The sequence below is a fragment of the Leuciscus leuciscus genome (assembly GCF_965113295.1).
Source record: "Leuciscus leuciscus genome assembly, chromosome: 6".
NCBI lineage: Eukaryota > Metazoa > Chordata > Actinopteri > Cypriniformes > Leuciscidae > Leuciscus > Leuciscus leuciscus.
The window spans coordinates 42470353-42485431 of NC_138730.1; the positions used below are offsets into that span (position 1 = coordinate 42470353).

General features: G+C 36.1%; 1 protein-coding gene across 3 annotated transcripts; it reads left to right on the forward strand.

Moving 5' to 3' along the window:
* The first annotated feature begins 2954 nt into the window (after positions 1-2954).
* Positions 2955-15078, forward strand: eef1da (eukaryotic translation elongation factor 1 delta a (guanine nucleotide exchange protein)). Of its 3 annotated transcripts, XM_082173371.1 has the most exons (9): positions 2955-3082; positions 8040-8160; positions 8503-8574; positions 12288-12353; positions 12800-12887; positions 13167-13267; positions 13380-13577; positions 13677-13871; positions 14951-15078. In XM_082173371.1, the coding sequence occupies exons 2-9, from the start codon at positions 8047-8049 to the stop codon at positions 14987-14989; spliced, it is 873 nt and encodes a 290-aa protein (XP_082029497.1). In that variant the 5' UTR covers positions 2955-3082; positions 8040-8046; the 3' UTR covers positions 14990-15078. The 3 variants fall into 3 exon arrangements, with proteins under 3 accessions (XP_082029497.1, XP_082029498.1, XP_082029499.1); XM_082173372.1 differs by lacking the exon at positions 8503-8574; XM_082173373.1 differs by lacking the exons at positions 8503-8574; positions 12288-12353.
* Position 15079: the final 1 nt, after the last annotated feature.

Sequence of the window (15079 nt, forward strand, 5' to 3'; positions counted from 1 at the left end):
TTATATAATATAATTGTCTATTGATGCTAACAGTCACTTTATGCTCTAAAGGTTAAGTACTATTGACTTATAATGGTCTGTATTAGTAAATTGTTGGTAATTGAGCTAGCATCGATACTGTCATTTTAATGGGGTAATTGTTATTTATTGGACTGAACAATACCAGAGGCGTTTCAGATGGTCTTAAATTCAAGGCACTAAAGGCCACAACATTCTGTATCCAGACAAAGCACTGCACTTGGACTCAAGCACACTTTACAGTGAATTTTTTGTCCTTACATTAGTCTGTGCTGGGACATTCCTGTGCACTTTAAAAAAAAGAAAGAAAGAATTTGCTCGTTGTAATTTAAGTATTATATATATATATATATATATATATATATATATATATATATATATATATATATATATATATATATATATATATATATATATATATATATATATATATATATATATATATATATATATATATATATATATATATATATATATATATATATATATATATATATATATATATATATATATATATATATATATATATATATATAAAAATAGGCCTAACTAAAGTTGTTACTATACTGAGCGTTAGCTTACGTGATATCAATATTAATTTTGATGTTTTAACCGTAAATCACTTATTTGGATTTTTAGACTTTGGTTTTGCTTTTAGATTTTGAAAAGTAAAAGAATGAAAAGAGATATTGAGGATACTGGGGGAGAAAAAAAACTTGACTACAACTACTAAAAACTGTCAATATTATTTCACCATTCTTTGTTGACATATGTGGGGATGAATAAGGATACAAAAAAAAAACCCAACAGTGTTTGTTACAATAATTGCAGCACACCAGGATGGCCGAGTGGTTAAGGTGTTGGACTTAAGATCTAATGAACAAATGTTCACGTGGGTTCAAACCCCACTCTTGGTAAGATTGGTTCTTTAAGAAACCTGAAAGAAAGACATCCCATTGCATTACATGCATAAAGTATTGTCGTAACAATAAATCTAATATGGTGTCTTGGTGTCATCCTCATATAACAACATTCATTACAGCAGATGTTTCTTTATTTCCAGGCAATTAACTGTTTTCTAACTGTTGGCAAAAAGCTCAACAGAACACTTGAAAAATTTTAAGGATTTTATTGATCAAAAAACGTATTTCTTTCCTTTATTGGCAAATACAGAAAAGTGACAGAAAAGAGAGAATAGTATTATAATCAAATACAAAATAAGGCGTAAAAATGTTAATGCAATGTTTTTACTTGAAGCTTTGATGTGCAGCTGTTTTTTTATTATGCAACAATAACAAAAACAAGTAATAAACTATTAAACAATAATGAGGGTTACAAAACAAAAACAAAAATAATATTAAACTAGCTTAAATGTTTTACACCATAACAGAGTCTTAGTGTTTTTAGAGTTAGAACTAGAAACAGTTAAGGGTATTTTAGAGATGTCATAGTTGCAGTGCAACAAAAAAATGTAAACCTCCAACTGAACTGAAAATATGACGTGATAATATTCCCAAAAGACTTGGAATTGTTTAAAAAAGACTTCATCCATTTAACCTTGTGGTTTAATGGAAATGTCCATTAACTCAAAACTTTCAAACAAATAATTTTGTCCTGCGTTCTACAAATCTCCACAGAAACATCCAGAGCCATTGTGGGATAGATAACCCGAGATAATCATCTTTTAATTTACGTCGAACAGCAAGGATAAGAGGTTCAAAGTTAAGTTTTGATATATATATATATATATATATATATATATATATATATATATATATATATATATATATATATATATTATCTTTACATATAATTATATCCAAGTATTTAACTTCGGACTTGATTGGAATGTCACATTTAACATCAGTGGAATGTGTATTAAATAAAAGTTGACATTTGTGGATATAACTAAACCACTAAATATGAATTATATTTAAGGCTAAAGAAACTTGATTTGTGTCGTCAGCCAACTGACTTATTAATGTATATGGGTTTGCAACAGAGATACCTTCCAAATGACTATTTTGAAAGTGGATGGCTAATTGCATAGGGAGAAGAAAAAGATAAGGCGATATTGGGCAGCCTTGATTGATGCCTCCATCTATTAAATCTACGTACCATGTTGTAGTTTAATTGAAGCATTGGCATTATTATACAAAGTGTAAATTGCATTGGTAAAATTGGGACCAAATCCAAAAATACTCAAAGACTTAAGAATAAAAAGAAACTCAACAGAATCAAAAGCTTTATAAATAGCAAGCAAAAACAAGAAACTGTCATCAGGGATCTAGTAATCTAAAATATCAAGAACAAGTCTAACATGTCTTGAAGTCTTTCTGAAACCTGATTATCTAGAACACATTTATTTCTTTTAGCAAAAAAGCATGGCTAATATTTTGTAATCATTATAGGTCTCCAATTTTCAAGTTGAGCAAGGACCTTTTAAGGTTTTGGAATCAAATATATAACGCCCTGAGTGGGGTGAGAGAGTTCCTTAATGAAGGCTCTTTAATACACTTGGAGAAGAAATGAAGAACATTTGAGAATTTCTTGTAAGTCGTCAGACCATCATTTCCAGGAGATTTATTTAGTTTCAGCTTATCGATAAACTCAGAAATATATTTAATTTGAATAGGAGATTCACACAGAATTTTGCCGTTTGAGTCAAGAGAATTAAAAAATAAATCCAAATTTTGTTGAGTTATTATGTGCAGCTGTTAGTTCGGGGCACGAGGACGGAATGTTTCGGTGCAACGTACCTGAATGTACCATCTCGGCTCTGGGGGGGTGATATTCATAAAATACTGGCACTTTCATGAATATTTACATATTTGTACATATTGTACAGATTAGAATCAACTCTTTTCTAGTAAAGACGTATATTACAATGCTAAAATCGTATAAACTGCATTGCATCGTTGCATATGAACAATGACATTTACCAGGAAACCCCTCTATCAGCTATAAGTTCGTGTTACCCGACTTCCTCGGTCTCTTTCTGTAATAGGGAGTCCGGCGGAGAAGTTCAGCTCGAACCACTTGTCACTTATCAAACTCTTTGAAAGTAAGTAAAACTTTAGTTTCCACTAACACGATAGTGGTAAATATGTTTCACTCTTATCGTGTTGTTGCTGAAGTGTTCCGCTGTGCGTGTCGCGCCACGTGGCTGCGTATGAAACCCATGAGTTTAATCCGCTGCAGAGTTTAAAACTCCTTGAACTTGATCCCACTCCAAACACATCATTACAGATCATACAGTATCTTAACTCATGACTTTATAAAGCTTCCGTGAAGCACCTGGAGTTGATACTGACAGACAGCACACATGATGTTGAAGTTTGTGTTTCATATGTTCATAAACAGGGTGGGTCATATGAAGCATCTGTAACGGATCTGTGTGTGTCATCTAATCCTGACCTACAGGTCTCTGCTGGTTTAAATCTGGGTTAGACGTGTTGTTGTTACTCTGGTTTATTTGCTTTTCGTGTCCTTCAAGCCAAAGTCAGTCTCAGTGACTCCCCTTTTTATTGAGCATAAATAAAACGGACATCTATGTCACATGGTAACTTGCAATGAGTTTCTTCATCTTTCTATTCAACATCTCTTTCTCATTCTTTTCATCTCAAAGACTAATGCAAATTTCATAACAATTTATTTATCTGAAATACAGTTAAATATTTTATTTTAAAATACCGGTTACATTTTAACTAATGTTAACAAATGGAACCTTAACTACATGAACTAATAATGAAATCCTAAAAATACTACTAAAGCTTTTATTAATGTGAATTTCAACATTTAGCCTACTAATACATTATTAAAATCAACTTGTACCGGAGTTAACATGAACTAACAATGAACAGTTGTGTTTTTATTAACAAACGTTAACAAATATTAATAAATAATGTATTGCTTATTTTTTGTTATTGCATTAATTAATGGGACCTTATTGTAAAGTGATACAAATAATACAACTTGATTGGAGATGACAAATAATAAAATGTTAAATTAACTCCATATGTCATAGCAAACATGCTCAGTGATGACATTTGGTGACACTGGAAACTGTGTAACCAAGTAGGCTACACTAACTTAGCATAAAAGCTTATTATTGGCTGCTACATCATTTGTTGTAATAGAAATGCATGGTGTGTTTGTAACCTGAATGATGGATTGTCCGTAGTTTTGGAAGTTGGATTTAGTTTTAGTTTGAAATTTGGCATGACCAAATTTTCACCATTATAAGGTAGGGACTTTGGTAATGGAAAAAACATGGTAATGGAATATTCCCGTCTATTTTCAACTTGATTGTTGCTATTTACACCATTTATTTGTGCAAAACTGGCAAAATACTGTAAATATTTATACCTTTTAATTTGATTGTTTTTAGAGTTCTCTGCGCTTTTACTTCACATCACAGCTGAGGTTAATTTCTAGTGAAAGGCGTTGGGATTGTGTGCATGTTTCTGTTGTTGTTTTTTCCTGTGGCTCCAATTACTTGTCAGATGGCATTTATTACTAAAATGATTGTTGCTTAAAACATGTGTTGTAATCAACAGTACGGTGACCGGGAGCCGGGAGGGGACATGTTCGGTTCACTTAGTTTTGTCGTGGCCACAACATATAAACTCGAGGGAACGTCATAATATCTCGTGGGCACGAGACCGTATGTTGAGGGAACGACATCCGTTTCTCGTGGCTACGAGTTTTATAACATGTGGGAACCGAATCTTCACACGCGACAATGGCTCCTCCTTTTACCCAGGTCATGATTTACTTTGTTATTTGTTTAAGTTTCTCATAATTTGTTTTTGTTCATTGCCTTTAACGGGACTTTATTCGTGACCCGAGTATTTCATTCAAGCCAGCAAATTTCCGACGAAAAAGCCCATTCCACTTAAAGCAGCACTCAGTAGCTTCGGGACTTCTTCGCTGTATTCTCGCTTTTTGCTCGCAGGTTTCTCTCTAGAGCTCCCCCCACAGCTTCGGAATAGATATTTGACAACACTGTTGTAAAAACTCGTTGTTGATTCTCAGACACCAGAGGCTATAGATCAACGACATCAAAGCAGACGGGACGTTCTTTAAAACGTCTTCTTCATTCGGGTTCGAACAGCGTGAGGGAGCGCAATAATGACAGCAGTTTAGCAGATTTCTTTTGGCCGTAAAGCAATTGTTTACATCGCGAGACCTGATATCACGCGATACTTCCTGACGCAGCGGCCGGCGACCCGCCGGCTCAAAGTTGCAAGTGCGTATTTTCCGCTCACGGGCACCAGGGGGGTGCGAAACGACCACCACTCAACCCGAAATAAGTAATATAACCATTCCAATGACTCCGAACCTGTTCAGTTAAGGTAAAAAAAGTTACTTAGTTCACCTTTAAACGGGACTTTATTCGTGACCCGAGTATTTCATTCAAGCCAGCAAATTTCCGACGAAAAAGCCCATTCCACTTAAGGATGCGTTTCAGGTGTTTTTCACTTACATACCCATGTCTTAATGCCAGAGACCGCACTATATCTTTATATGACATTCCTAATTCAAAGTAAAGTGTTATTTCACCAGTCATCTCCATCTCCGACTGCTGTGTATGGTTACAGTGTTGACCAATGTCGTTCTTTCAAAATATGAAGTCGTGGCCATGAGAAAAACATATCATTCCCTCTGAATCCCTCAACAACATATGATCTCGAGGCCACGACTTTACATCACGTGGCCACGACATGACTCGTTACCTCAACAAAATGATCTCGTGGCCCCGATTTATCACGTTCCCAACTTCCCACGATTTAATATGACGTTCCCACGAATTAATATCTCGTGGCAAAAACATATGACATTTCCACGAGTTTATATGTTGTGGCCACAACAAAACTAAGTGAACCGAACATGTCTCCTCCCGGTCACCGTAACAGTATGCCACACATGTAATAGCCTACTTGATATATCAAGTTGAAAGTAAGCCAGAATATATTGAGGCATTTGGCTGTAATTTTGTGAAACTTGTTGGATATGGGCAAAAGCAAACTTTTTTTCTGTTCGTTTTGTACATTTTTGTTTATCTCAACTTGCATGGCTTTAAAAAAAGGTGAAATATTATTTTACATTTATTTATCAAAGGGACAACAACAGTTTAGCTAATTATGTCATCTTTGGCCAGACTGCACAATCTCATACGAAATTTGAATAAAGTCACACTGTCTGAATGCGAAACGTCCAGTAATGTATTGGTTCCCTTGATGAATCCCTGTGAAAACGTTTCCCTCATGAACGGACTTCTGCTGGTGTAAACCGGCTGCTCTGCAAGGCTTCTGGATGCGCTTGGTTGTGTCCATCTCTGCCCTCATTTACTGTCTAACATCAGCTCAAACTAATTCTTTAGCATGTACCTTTATTTGTTTTTCCTTATATGCTGTAATTGAGCTAGAGGATGGAGAACCAGTTGGGGTCTCGAGCCAAAGAAGATACTAGACACGAACAGACAAGGAATCTGCCCAATTCAAATGACGGAAAGAGAAACCGCACTCGTTCTTCCAGGTCTGAAAATCAAGGCTCGGAAGAAGGTCGTTTCCATCATGATCTGACCTCTCAGGGCACTAGAGGAGAGAAGGTTTGGTTCAACAGCAGCCTATATGAGCAGGCCAACGATGCCTATCAGACCTCGTTGAGCGCTGGGAGCGGGACCCCTCCAGTTTCGTCTTCCAAAGACCGAATCCCCCGCACCCTGGTCTTCAGGGCTAAACGAAACGGGGCACAACAATCCCAAGAGAAGGAGAACCAAACGTACACCCGTTCCAATGCGTCTCATCCACAGCAGCGGGGTTCGACCCACCAGCGCTCGTCGTCTGAACCCCAGAGGGATCGGCATTTCCCTAAAAGTAACAGGAAGAGGGTCTTCTCCGAGACCGAGCGCGCCCCTCATAAAAGGGACAAGTATGGCTAGTTTAGGGGCATGGGACAATTTACTTTTTTTTTAAAGAAACTCTGAAATTTTACTTATTGAACGGTGTGTTTTTGTGTGTTTTGAGTGTGTTTGAGATCATTTTTCTCTTTTCAAAAGCCTCAAACTGGTTTGTGTCACCATTGGCTGCTGGGTGAAAGTTGATCAGTGTGAAACTAATCCGAGGGCTTTAGCACGCAAAGTCTGTCCTGTTGTCTGAAGCCAGTGTCAGCAAAAAATAAATGAAAGGAGTTTTAGTGGGTGAAGGGACTTGGACAATCAATCCAAATAACCATTCTACAAAATCAACGTGAATGCAAGACCTGGACGATGTAGTTTTTTCGTCATCATAAGGTTAGCCAGGCATAAAGTGGGTGTTTACAGAATGTATGAGTTTATTAGTTGGTATAGTATAGTTATATATCGCCAAACATTCCTATTTTGTCAGCATATTATATTGTTCATAATATAACTTCTTTTCATTGCTTGTTTGTTTATTGTTATGTTCCTTGTTCTCAGTGAGCAACAATATAAGTAAAATTGCTGTATTTAGCTAGTTATGGCTGCCTTATTTAAACCAGCAGTTAGCTAGTCCTTCATGGTCACTGAAAGTTTAATCTTGCTCAACAAGTTTTGTTTTTCTCCTCCAACTTTTGGAGATTCTGACTTCTTTTTTTTATTATTATAGAAAAACACCAATTAAAATGGAATTTTTAAATTGAGAAAAAAAAATGTATTCGGTTGTATTGGCTGCCAAGAATTTAGCTTGAATGCAAGAAAAAAACTCTAATAATTAATTGATTCTAGAGAATTTGTAAGCTGTCATAATGTGTAAATACAGGAGAGGAAATGTGGCACGTGGTGCTCGGCTTGTTCCGCTTGATTTATATTTGCTTATGTTTTAATGCATTTGTGATGCACAATTACTCATGAATGAATTACTTTAAAAATGCATTGAAGACTTGCATTTTGAATTCTGACTTTTTTCTTTTAACTTAAAGTCTCTTTCTAAAGTTGTATGTTTGCTCTTTGACACAAACTATAATTCTAACTTCCACGTCTACTTTTTCCGTGTTAGCATCACAATGAGTGGACTTCAGGGACTCGCCCAGGAGAACATCTGGTTCGACAAGTCCAGATACGACGAGGCCGAGAGATGCTTCTACGAGGCCAAGAACGGCGTACCTCAGACATCTCAGGTACTGACCACTAGAGATCAGGATGCTGTAGCGAAGCAGTTTCAACAGCACAGTTTTAGGGTCTAAAACTTCCTCATTTGGGTTGTCATACAAGCCGGTATAAGGCTGTAGTTGTCCCAATGAATGAGGGTGACAGAATCCTAATGGTGAGGCATGAATACATGTTTACTCAGCTGCTGTATGTCAAACTATCCAGGTTTCTGCTTTTTTCTTTTCACTGCACTGACAGCGCTTCATTATGTACTTCACCTTTGTTTGTTTGCTTGCTTGCTTGCATGCTCACTCTCTGCCTCTTGCTGGTTTGTTTGACATGGGCCTTTTTACCCCGCTGTACCCTTCCAGGAGAGAGATTCTAGTGCCATCCTGCAGGACATTGCTAAAGCCCGACAGAATATCCAGCAATCCCTAGCCGGAGTGAGTACTGCCCCCAAAATGAAAGAACTCATCATAATCTCAACTCTTGGTATTAATCATTTTTTGGAGCATACTGTAATCTTCTTGTGAACCGCATTTAACTAGAGTGATTACTGACGGTCTGTAACTGTCGTCCTGCATGGGACCACTTTGAAAGGCTGATTTTAAATCTACGTCATGAAACTTTAACCAAGTTGGAGGTGAAATGAACAGGACAGTTTTTCATTCAGCTGCTGATCACCCACAAGATTGGAGCTACAGTACAAACGCTCGCCCTCCCAAAATATCCCTGTGCTATTTTAGCATGTGTACGGATCCCCCTCTGTGCCTTTGGCAGGGAGAGCAAAATAAGCTGCAGATATGGATTAGTAAACTACATGCAGATTACTCACTCGTGTACACAATTTATGACCTGTAAAATATAAAAAAAAATTAAGTTTTGTTTTTAAACGTAAACCGAAATTATTATTATTTTTATATATATAAATAATATTTCCGACTGTCCTGCCCCAAACTTGTGAGTTAATTATGCTATTTTGGGCTGCTCAAGTAAACAGAAAATGTGAGAAAAGTGAATCAACAAAGTAATGTGGGTTTTTGTTCTGTCCTAAAAGATTAACTTTTGAGTTCAAAATTGATCACATTATGGCCTGGTTTCACAGACAGGGTTTAGATTAAGCCAGGGTTAGGCCTTTGTTCAGTTAGGAAATTTAAGTAGCTTTAATAAACATGCCTTAGAATGAGAAAAAACATTACTGGTGTGCTTCTTGAGACAAAACGATGGCACTGACATATTTTAAGATATATCAGTGCAGTTTGCTTTGTTAAAACAGCTCAAACATGCATTTTAGTCTGGGACAAAATACTTTTGGGCACAGAAGTTGGCATTGTCGCATTTGACCAATGAAAAAATTTTTTTGATATGCTGCACTCTATTAGCTGACTTGGTTTTGGTTATTTTCCTTGTGAACCATTTTGTTTCTGTAGGTTTATCCAGTTAATTTTGGGGTAAATTTATGAAATCATGTGCACAGATTCTAAACTGAATTGCTTCAATACCTAAAAGGCTTCATAATTTTCCCGAAACAGACAGAATCTCCCACGGTCTCTTCTCGCTGATTCTGCAGTATTTGATTCCTCTGTCAGCAGTTACTTTACACCTCCCGCATCATCAAAGCATATGCGTTCTAGACATCAACTAAGATTGACACATCAAAGCTTTTATATAATCCAACTGTGTGCATCTAAAAACACTTATCTATAGCAAACTGTTCTGTCATGCAAGTGGTCTAGCTTGATCTCCTTCCGTTCACCGACATCTTTATGTGTTTATGTGCCTGTTCATTTTGCAATACATGTGCTGTGCTCTGTCGTTCTCAGTCTTGTTCATCTGTCATCATTCATACTATAATAAAAGGAAGCAGGTTGCTTTGCAGCTGCCTGAAGATGTTAGTGTGTGTTTGTGGTTTATGCTTTTATGGCATGTTCTTGGTCTGACTCAGATTCAAGCGTGCAGACCTCACAAGTACACTGCAAACATATGCTTGCATGTTTTTTTTATTTTCTTCTTGAAAAACTGCAAAGATATGTGTGCAACTGTAATTTGATTAAAAGGGCAATGCACGGTTGCAGAAATATATTGTTTAAGCAACCTATTTACCTCTTTAAAGGGATAATGACATGAGAAATCAAATTTGCCTTATTTTAATTGTACCTCATGTTAAAAGTATCATGCTTAAAGGTTCATAGCTTAAAACATCCTCCTCGTTATAAACAAAGTACTTATTTAATCAAGCTCCAAAATTGGCTTGTTTGGATAGTGTGGGATTTGTGAAATCACGCAGGCAAAATACATTTGCATATACCGGCATTGATTAATAGGTATACATGATCTCATCACAGGCCCCGCCCACTGGCGTTCAGTTGCTTAACGTTGGGTCAAACGCAAATAGAACCAATTATAATCACTGATGCTGTCTAGTGGATACAGTATACAGATGTGCGTTCAGTCTCTGACATAATCTGCTTACAACAGGACGAATGAAAGAGTGAAAGAACGTTCGCTTTGACGCGTCCGGTTTAAACAGTTTATTTGCTAATTTCTGTAGAGACTTCAGAAGGATACCAGCGTCAGGAACAAGTGGATGGTTTATTTTAAAGTGTAACTCTCACCAAAATGTAACCTAGGGTCTTTTTGTTAATCTACCCGAGTCAAACTTTCGTTTAAAAGCATAATTAGAATGGAAACGCCACTTTTAAGTTTGACCGTATTTTCATTTTTGGTCAAATTGGGAGAGCTTGGGGTGCTTCTATGATAGCATCAAAATCGCTATTTTTAAAACACTAAGAAGGCTCGACACAACATGAAACTTTGAAAATAGTCGATCTCCGAATGCGAATGAACTGACTTTGAATTTTAGGATTGTTTCTTGTATGAGCATCCTTTTTCAAATACAAGGTCAATATTGATTTTCACTAACGACAAAACAACAAATTATCCGTGAATTTATATGGAACTAAGCTTTAGGAGCTTTCCATCTTTACTCTCCACCCTGTAACGTTGCATTCGGAGATCGACTATTTTTGACTGACAAAATGCCTGCGGACGGAAACAACAACAGCTACAGCGAGTTGTTCAAAACCTTTCTTTTTAGTAAACAATGTTCTCAATGCTCGAGTTCATGTGTAGATGATGATGATCATCTACCTGGTAATACTTCGAGCAAAGTTTCATGTTGTGTCGAGCCTTCATAGTGTTTTAAAAATAGCGATTTTTGATGCTATCATAGAAGTGCCCCCCCCATGCACTCCCATTCAAAAGGCAATTTGACCGAAAACGAAAATACGGTCAATCTTAAAAGTGGCGTTTCCATTATAATTATCCTTTTAAGCGAAAGTTTGACTCGGGTAGATTAACAAAAAGACTATAGGTTGCATTTTGGCGAGAGTTACCCTTTAATGGCGTCTTGGATCGCATCAGAGGATTATATGTTTGTTCGGAGGATTTTGTTTTGATCTGACAGCAGATTCATTACAAACCGTATGTAAATGGTTTCATAATGTCTGTCTGTAAATGGTTTTATATGGATAATGTATTCAAAACACCTACTCGTGTGTAATAGTGGGCGCTGATACCGTTTCTTATGCAATGACGTTAGCCAATAATGTCTGTTTACTGACAAGGAGATTCTTTTTGTGCAAAAAAAACGTAATATAAGTGAACCGCAAGGAACATTTATAATAAAAAAAATCATGTCATGACCCTTTAAAGCGAAGCAAAAACTGAATGGCAATGAAAACAATTAATGCATGCATCTCTTCTCTATGAAAGCTTGTTTCCAAAGTTATTGCGACTTATCTCGCAATTCAGACTTTTCTTTTCTCAGAATTGCTTGATATAAAGTCTGAATATTGAGATATAAATTCACAATTCAGAGAAAATCACCTCAGAATTGGACTGCAATTGCGATTTATATCTAATAATTCTGAGAAAAGAAATCAGAATTGCGAGGAAAAAGTCAGAATTGCGTGAAAAGTAATTATATTTTGTAATTCTGACTTTATAGCTCGCAATTGCAAGTTTATATCCCGCAATTCTGAGAAAAGAGTCAGAATTGCGAGGGGAAAAAGTTTCTCAGTTTCTGTTATAGTCGTTTATCTGTCTCTCTTCTGATTTGTTTTCTGGTTGTGGTGGTTAAATGTGAATCTCTCAGGTGAAGACTTCTCTACAGGCTAGTAAAGGGCACACGCGCGCTCAAAAACCACGGGAGAGGAAGACTGTAAGTGCTCTGGGGCGGTTCAGTTGCTCATCTGTGTGAAAAGCATGTGAATGGAGCCTGGAGCAGCGTGGATCATACACACATTTCTGTTTGACTCATCCAAAACAGCCTGTTCACTGTGTGACTAGTGTTTTTATGGGAGGTTTTTACACATTAAGGGCACAGACGTCATGCATGACTGTGTTTTCATGCATTGGTTTAAAGTTTTAGCCTTCACCAAAGTAAATGGCATGCAAATCAAGTGGGACATTTTTGTTTATTTCAATGTTTCAAACATCAGATCCTGCTATAAATGCATTCACGTGTTTTCCTGTGGTTTTTAATTGGTTGACCAACCTTTTGTTGGGCATGTCTGCAGTCGCAGCCCTGCATGGTGTGATTTTAGCAGTCAGCTCTTTATGAGATGTAATTCACTAATGTTCAGTTCTCCTCCATTTGATTTGCAGAGTCAGAATGCCAGTAAGTCTGAGGATCAGAGTGAGCTGGTCTCTCGTTTCAAGAGTCTAGAACTGGACAACAAGAATCTGCACAAAGGTACATACGAGAAAAGACAGAGATATGGCTGTTCCAAAACCTAGCAAGTTTCCTACCTTGAAAGCAATTTTCTAGTTGACACCGTAGACACACTGATTGTTAGCGATGCAATGTGGGAATGTCCATTAATGCACAAATCCCACAGGCTTTCCTACTCTCTAAGATCAACATAAAATGCCTATGTGGACAGTGATTCAACACACTAGGGTTTGGAACAGATTGACACAGTTTGAGCATATTGTGATCAGTGTGAGATTAATGGTGTGTTTGGTTTATCAGTGGTGGATGATCTAAGAGCCACGCTGTCCAAACTGGAGTCCAGAATGGCAATGCTGGAGAAAGGCCAATCGCCGGCTTCAAAGTCTGTTACCGTCACCAAGGTAGTTGTGAGATACTGCCATCTTGAAGTCAATAATAATGAGGCCGCCTTTGTGCATTTAAGCAAATACAACCATAATTCTTTACATACCATGTATATTGTTTTATCTGAAGGCTGCTCCTGTCCAGACGCCCAAGGTTGAGAAACATAACGGTGCTGACGATGATGACGACATCGACCTGTTTGGCAGTGATGAGGAAGATGAGGAGGCAGAGCGTATCAAAGCAGAGAGGGTGAAGGAGTACTCCCAGAGGAAAGCCAAAAAACCAGCCCTCATCGCCAAATCATCCATCCTGCTGGACGTCAAACCTGTACGAGACCTTCAGCGCACACAATCTTTAACCTATCAAGTATAATTTCTTCCTGCTGAGTTCTAGTTTTGAATATATCATGTTTCTTTCATTGATCAGTGGGATGATGAGACCGATATGTCCAAGCTGGAAGAGTGTGTGCGCTCCATACAGCTGGACGGGCTCCTGTGGGGAGCTTCTAAGCTGGTTCCTGTCGGATACGGCATCAAAAAGCTGCAGATCAACTGTGTGGTAGAAGACGATAAAGTAGGAACAGACATTCTGGAAGAGGAGATCACCAAATATGAGGACTACGTAAGTGCACTATGTTTTTGGTTGAATCATGATTAAAAAAAAATTCTGGTCACTTTCATTTTATTTTATTTTTATTTTTTTTGCAATTTCCATTACTGTAATGTGTCCAGACATTGTACTTTAGCATTTTTACATTTTATTTACTTTATTATAGTAATTGTTTTATATGCTGTAGAACAATACTGATTTATTTATTGCATTACAGTAATTTTTATAAAATGGAGGAAAACATTAACTTGATTTTCATGAAAATAACTAAGATAATTATATAATTTATATTGTATAAAATATTTGTAAAAATTATAATGAAAAAACACCACGTTGACGAACCATATTAGACTAATAGCCTTAATTTATGCATTATATATATATATATATATATATAATATATAACAATTTATAAAAATACAATTTATAAAAAGAAATTGAACTTTATTTATTCGTCATTATAAAATCAGTATTTTACTGCAAATTTTTTAGGTGTGTGTATTTATTGCATTACAGAATTTTTAATAAAAGGAAAACTTCTGAAGAAAGAATTACGTAATTATCATGAAAGTAAATCGCTTTATTATATAAATGATATGAAATTAAATATATAAATTTGATGCATATTTATCACAATGACCAAAACCATATTTTAGTCTTAAGCTTAATATGCATTACATATATTTAAATGCAAAATATCATTTTTATTTTTTGTCATTTTGTGTTTTGTAGCGAAATTCTGGTTTTATATTTATGTATAAACAATTTACAAATGTGTGTATATTGCGTTAAAGTAATTTTAATAAAATAATTCAGGAAAAGTTAAGGAAAAATGTACTTAATTGTAATGAAAAGTTATATAATATTATATTTATATATATATAATATATAATATATAATTAATACATTTTTGGTCTTCAATTACTTACGATATACATTTTAAAGTAAAACAGTAAATTAACTTTATGTTTGGGTTAAATATGAATGGAAATGTTTGTGACATTTTTACTCTTTGATAAGATGTATAAAATGTTTTTAAAAAATCTAGTTTTATTGACCCAAAACTACATTCATTCCTCATTATATTGTAGGTCCAGAGTGTCGATATTGCTGCCTTCAACAAGATCTGAGCCTCTCACCACGAAGAACCACCTCACACTGGGTTATGCTGCTTTTATATCACACGGTTTCCAATAAACTGTTCAGCCACGTGAACAAAC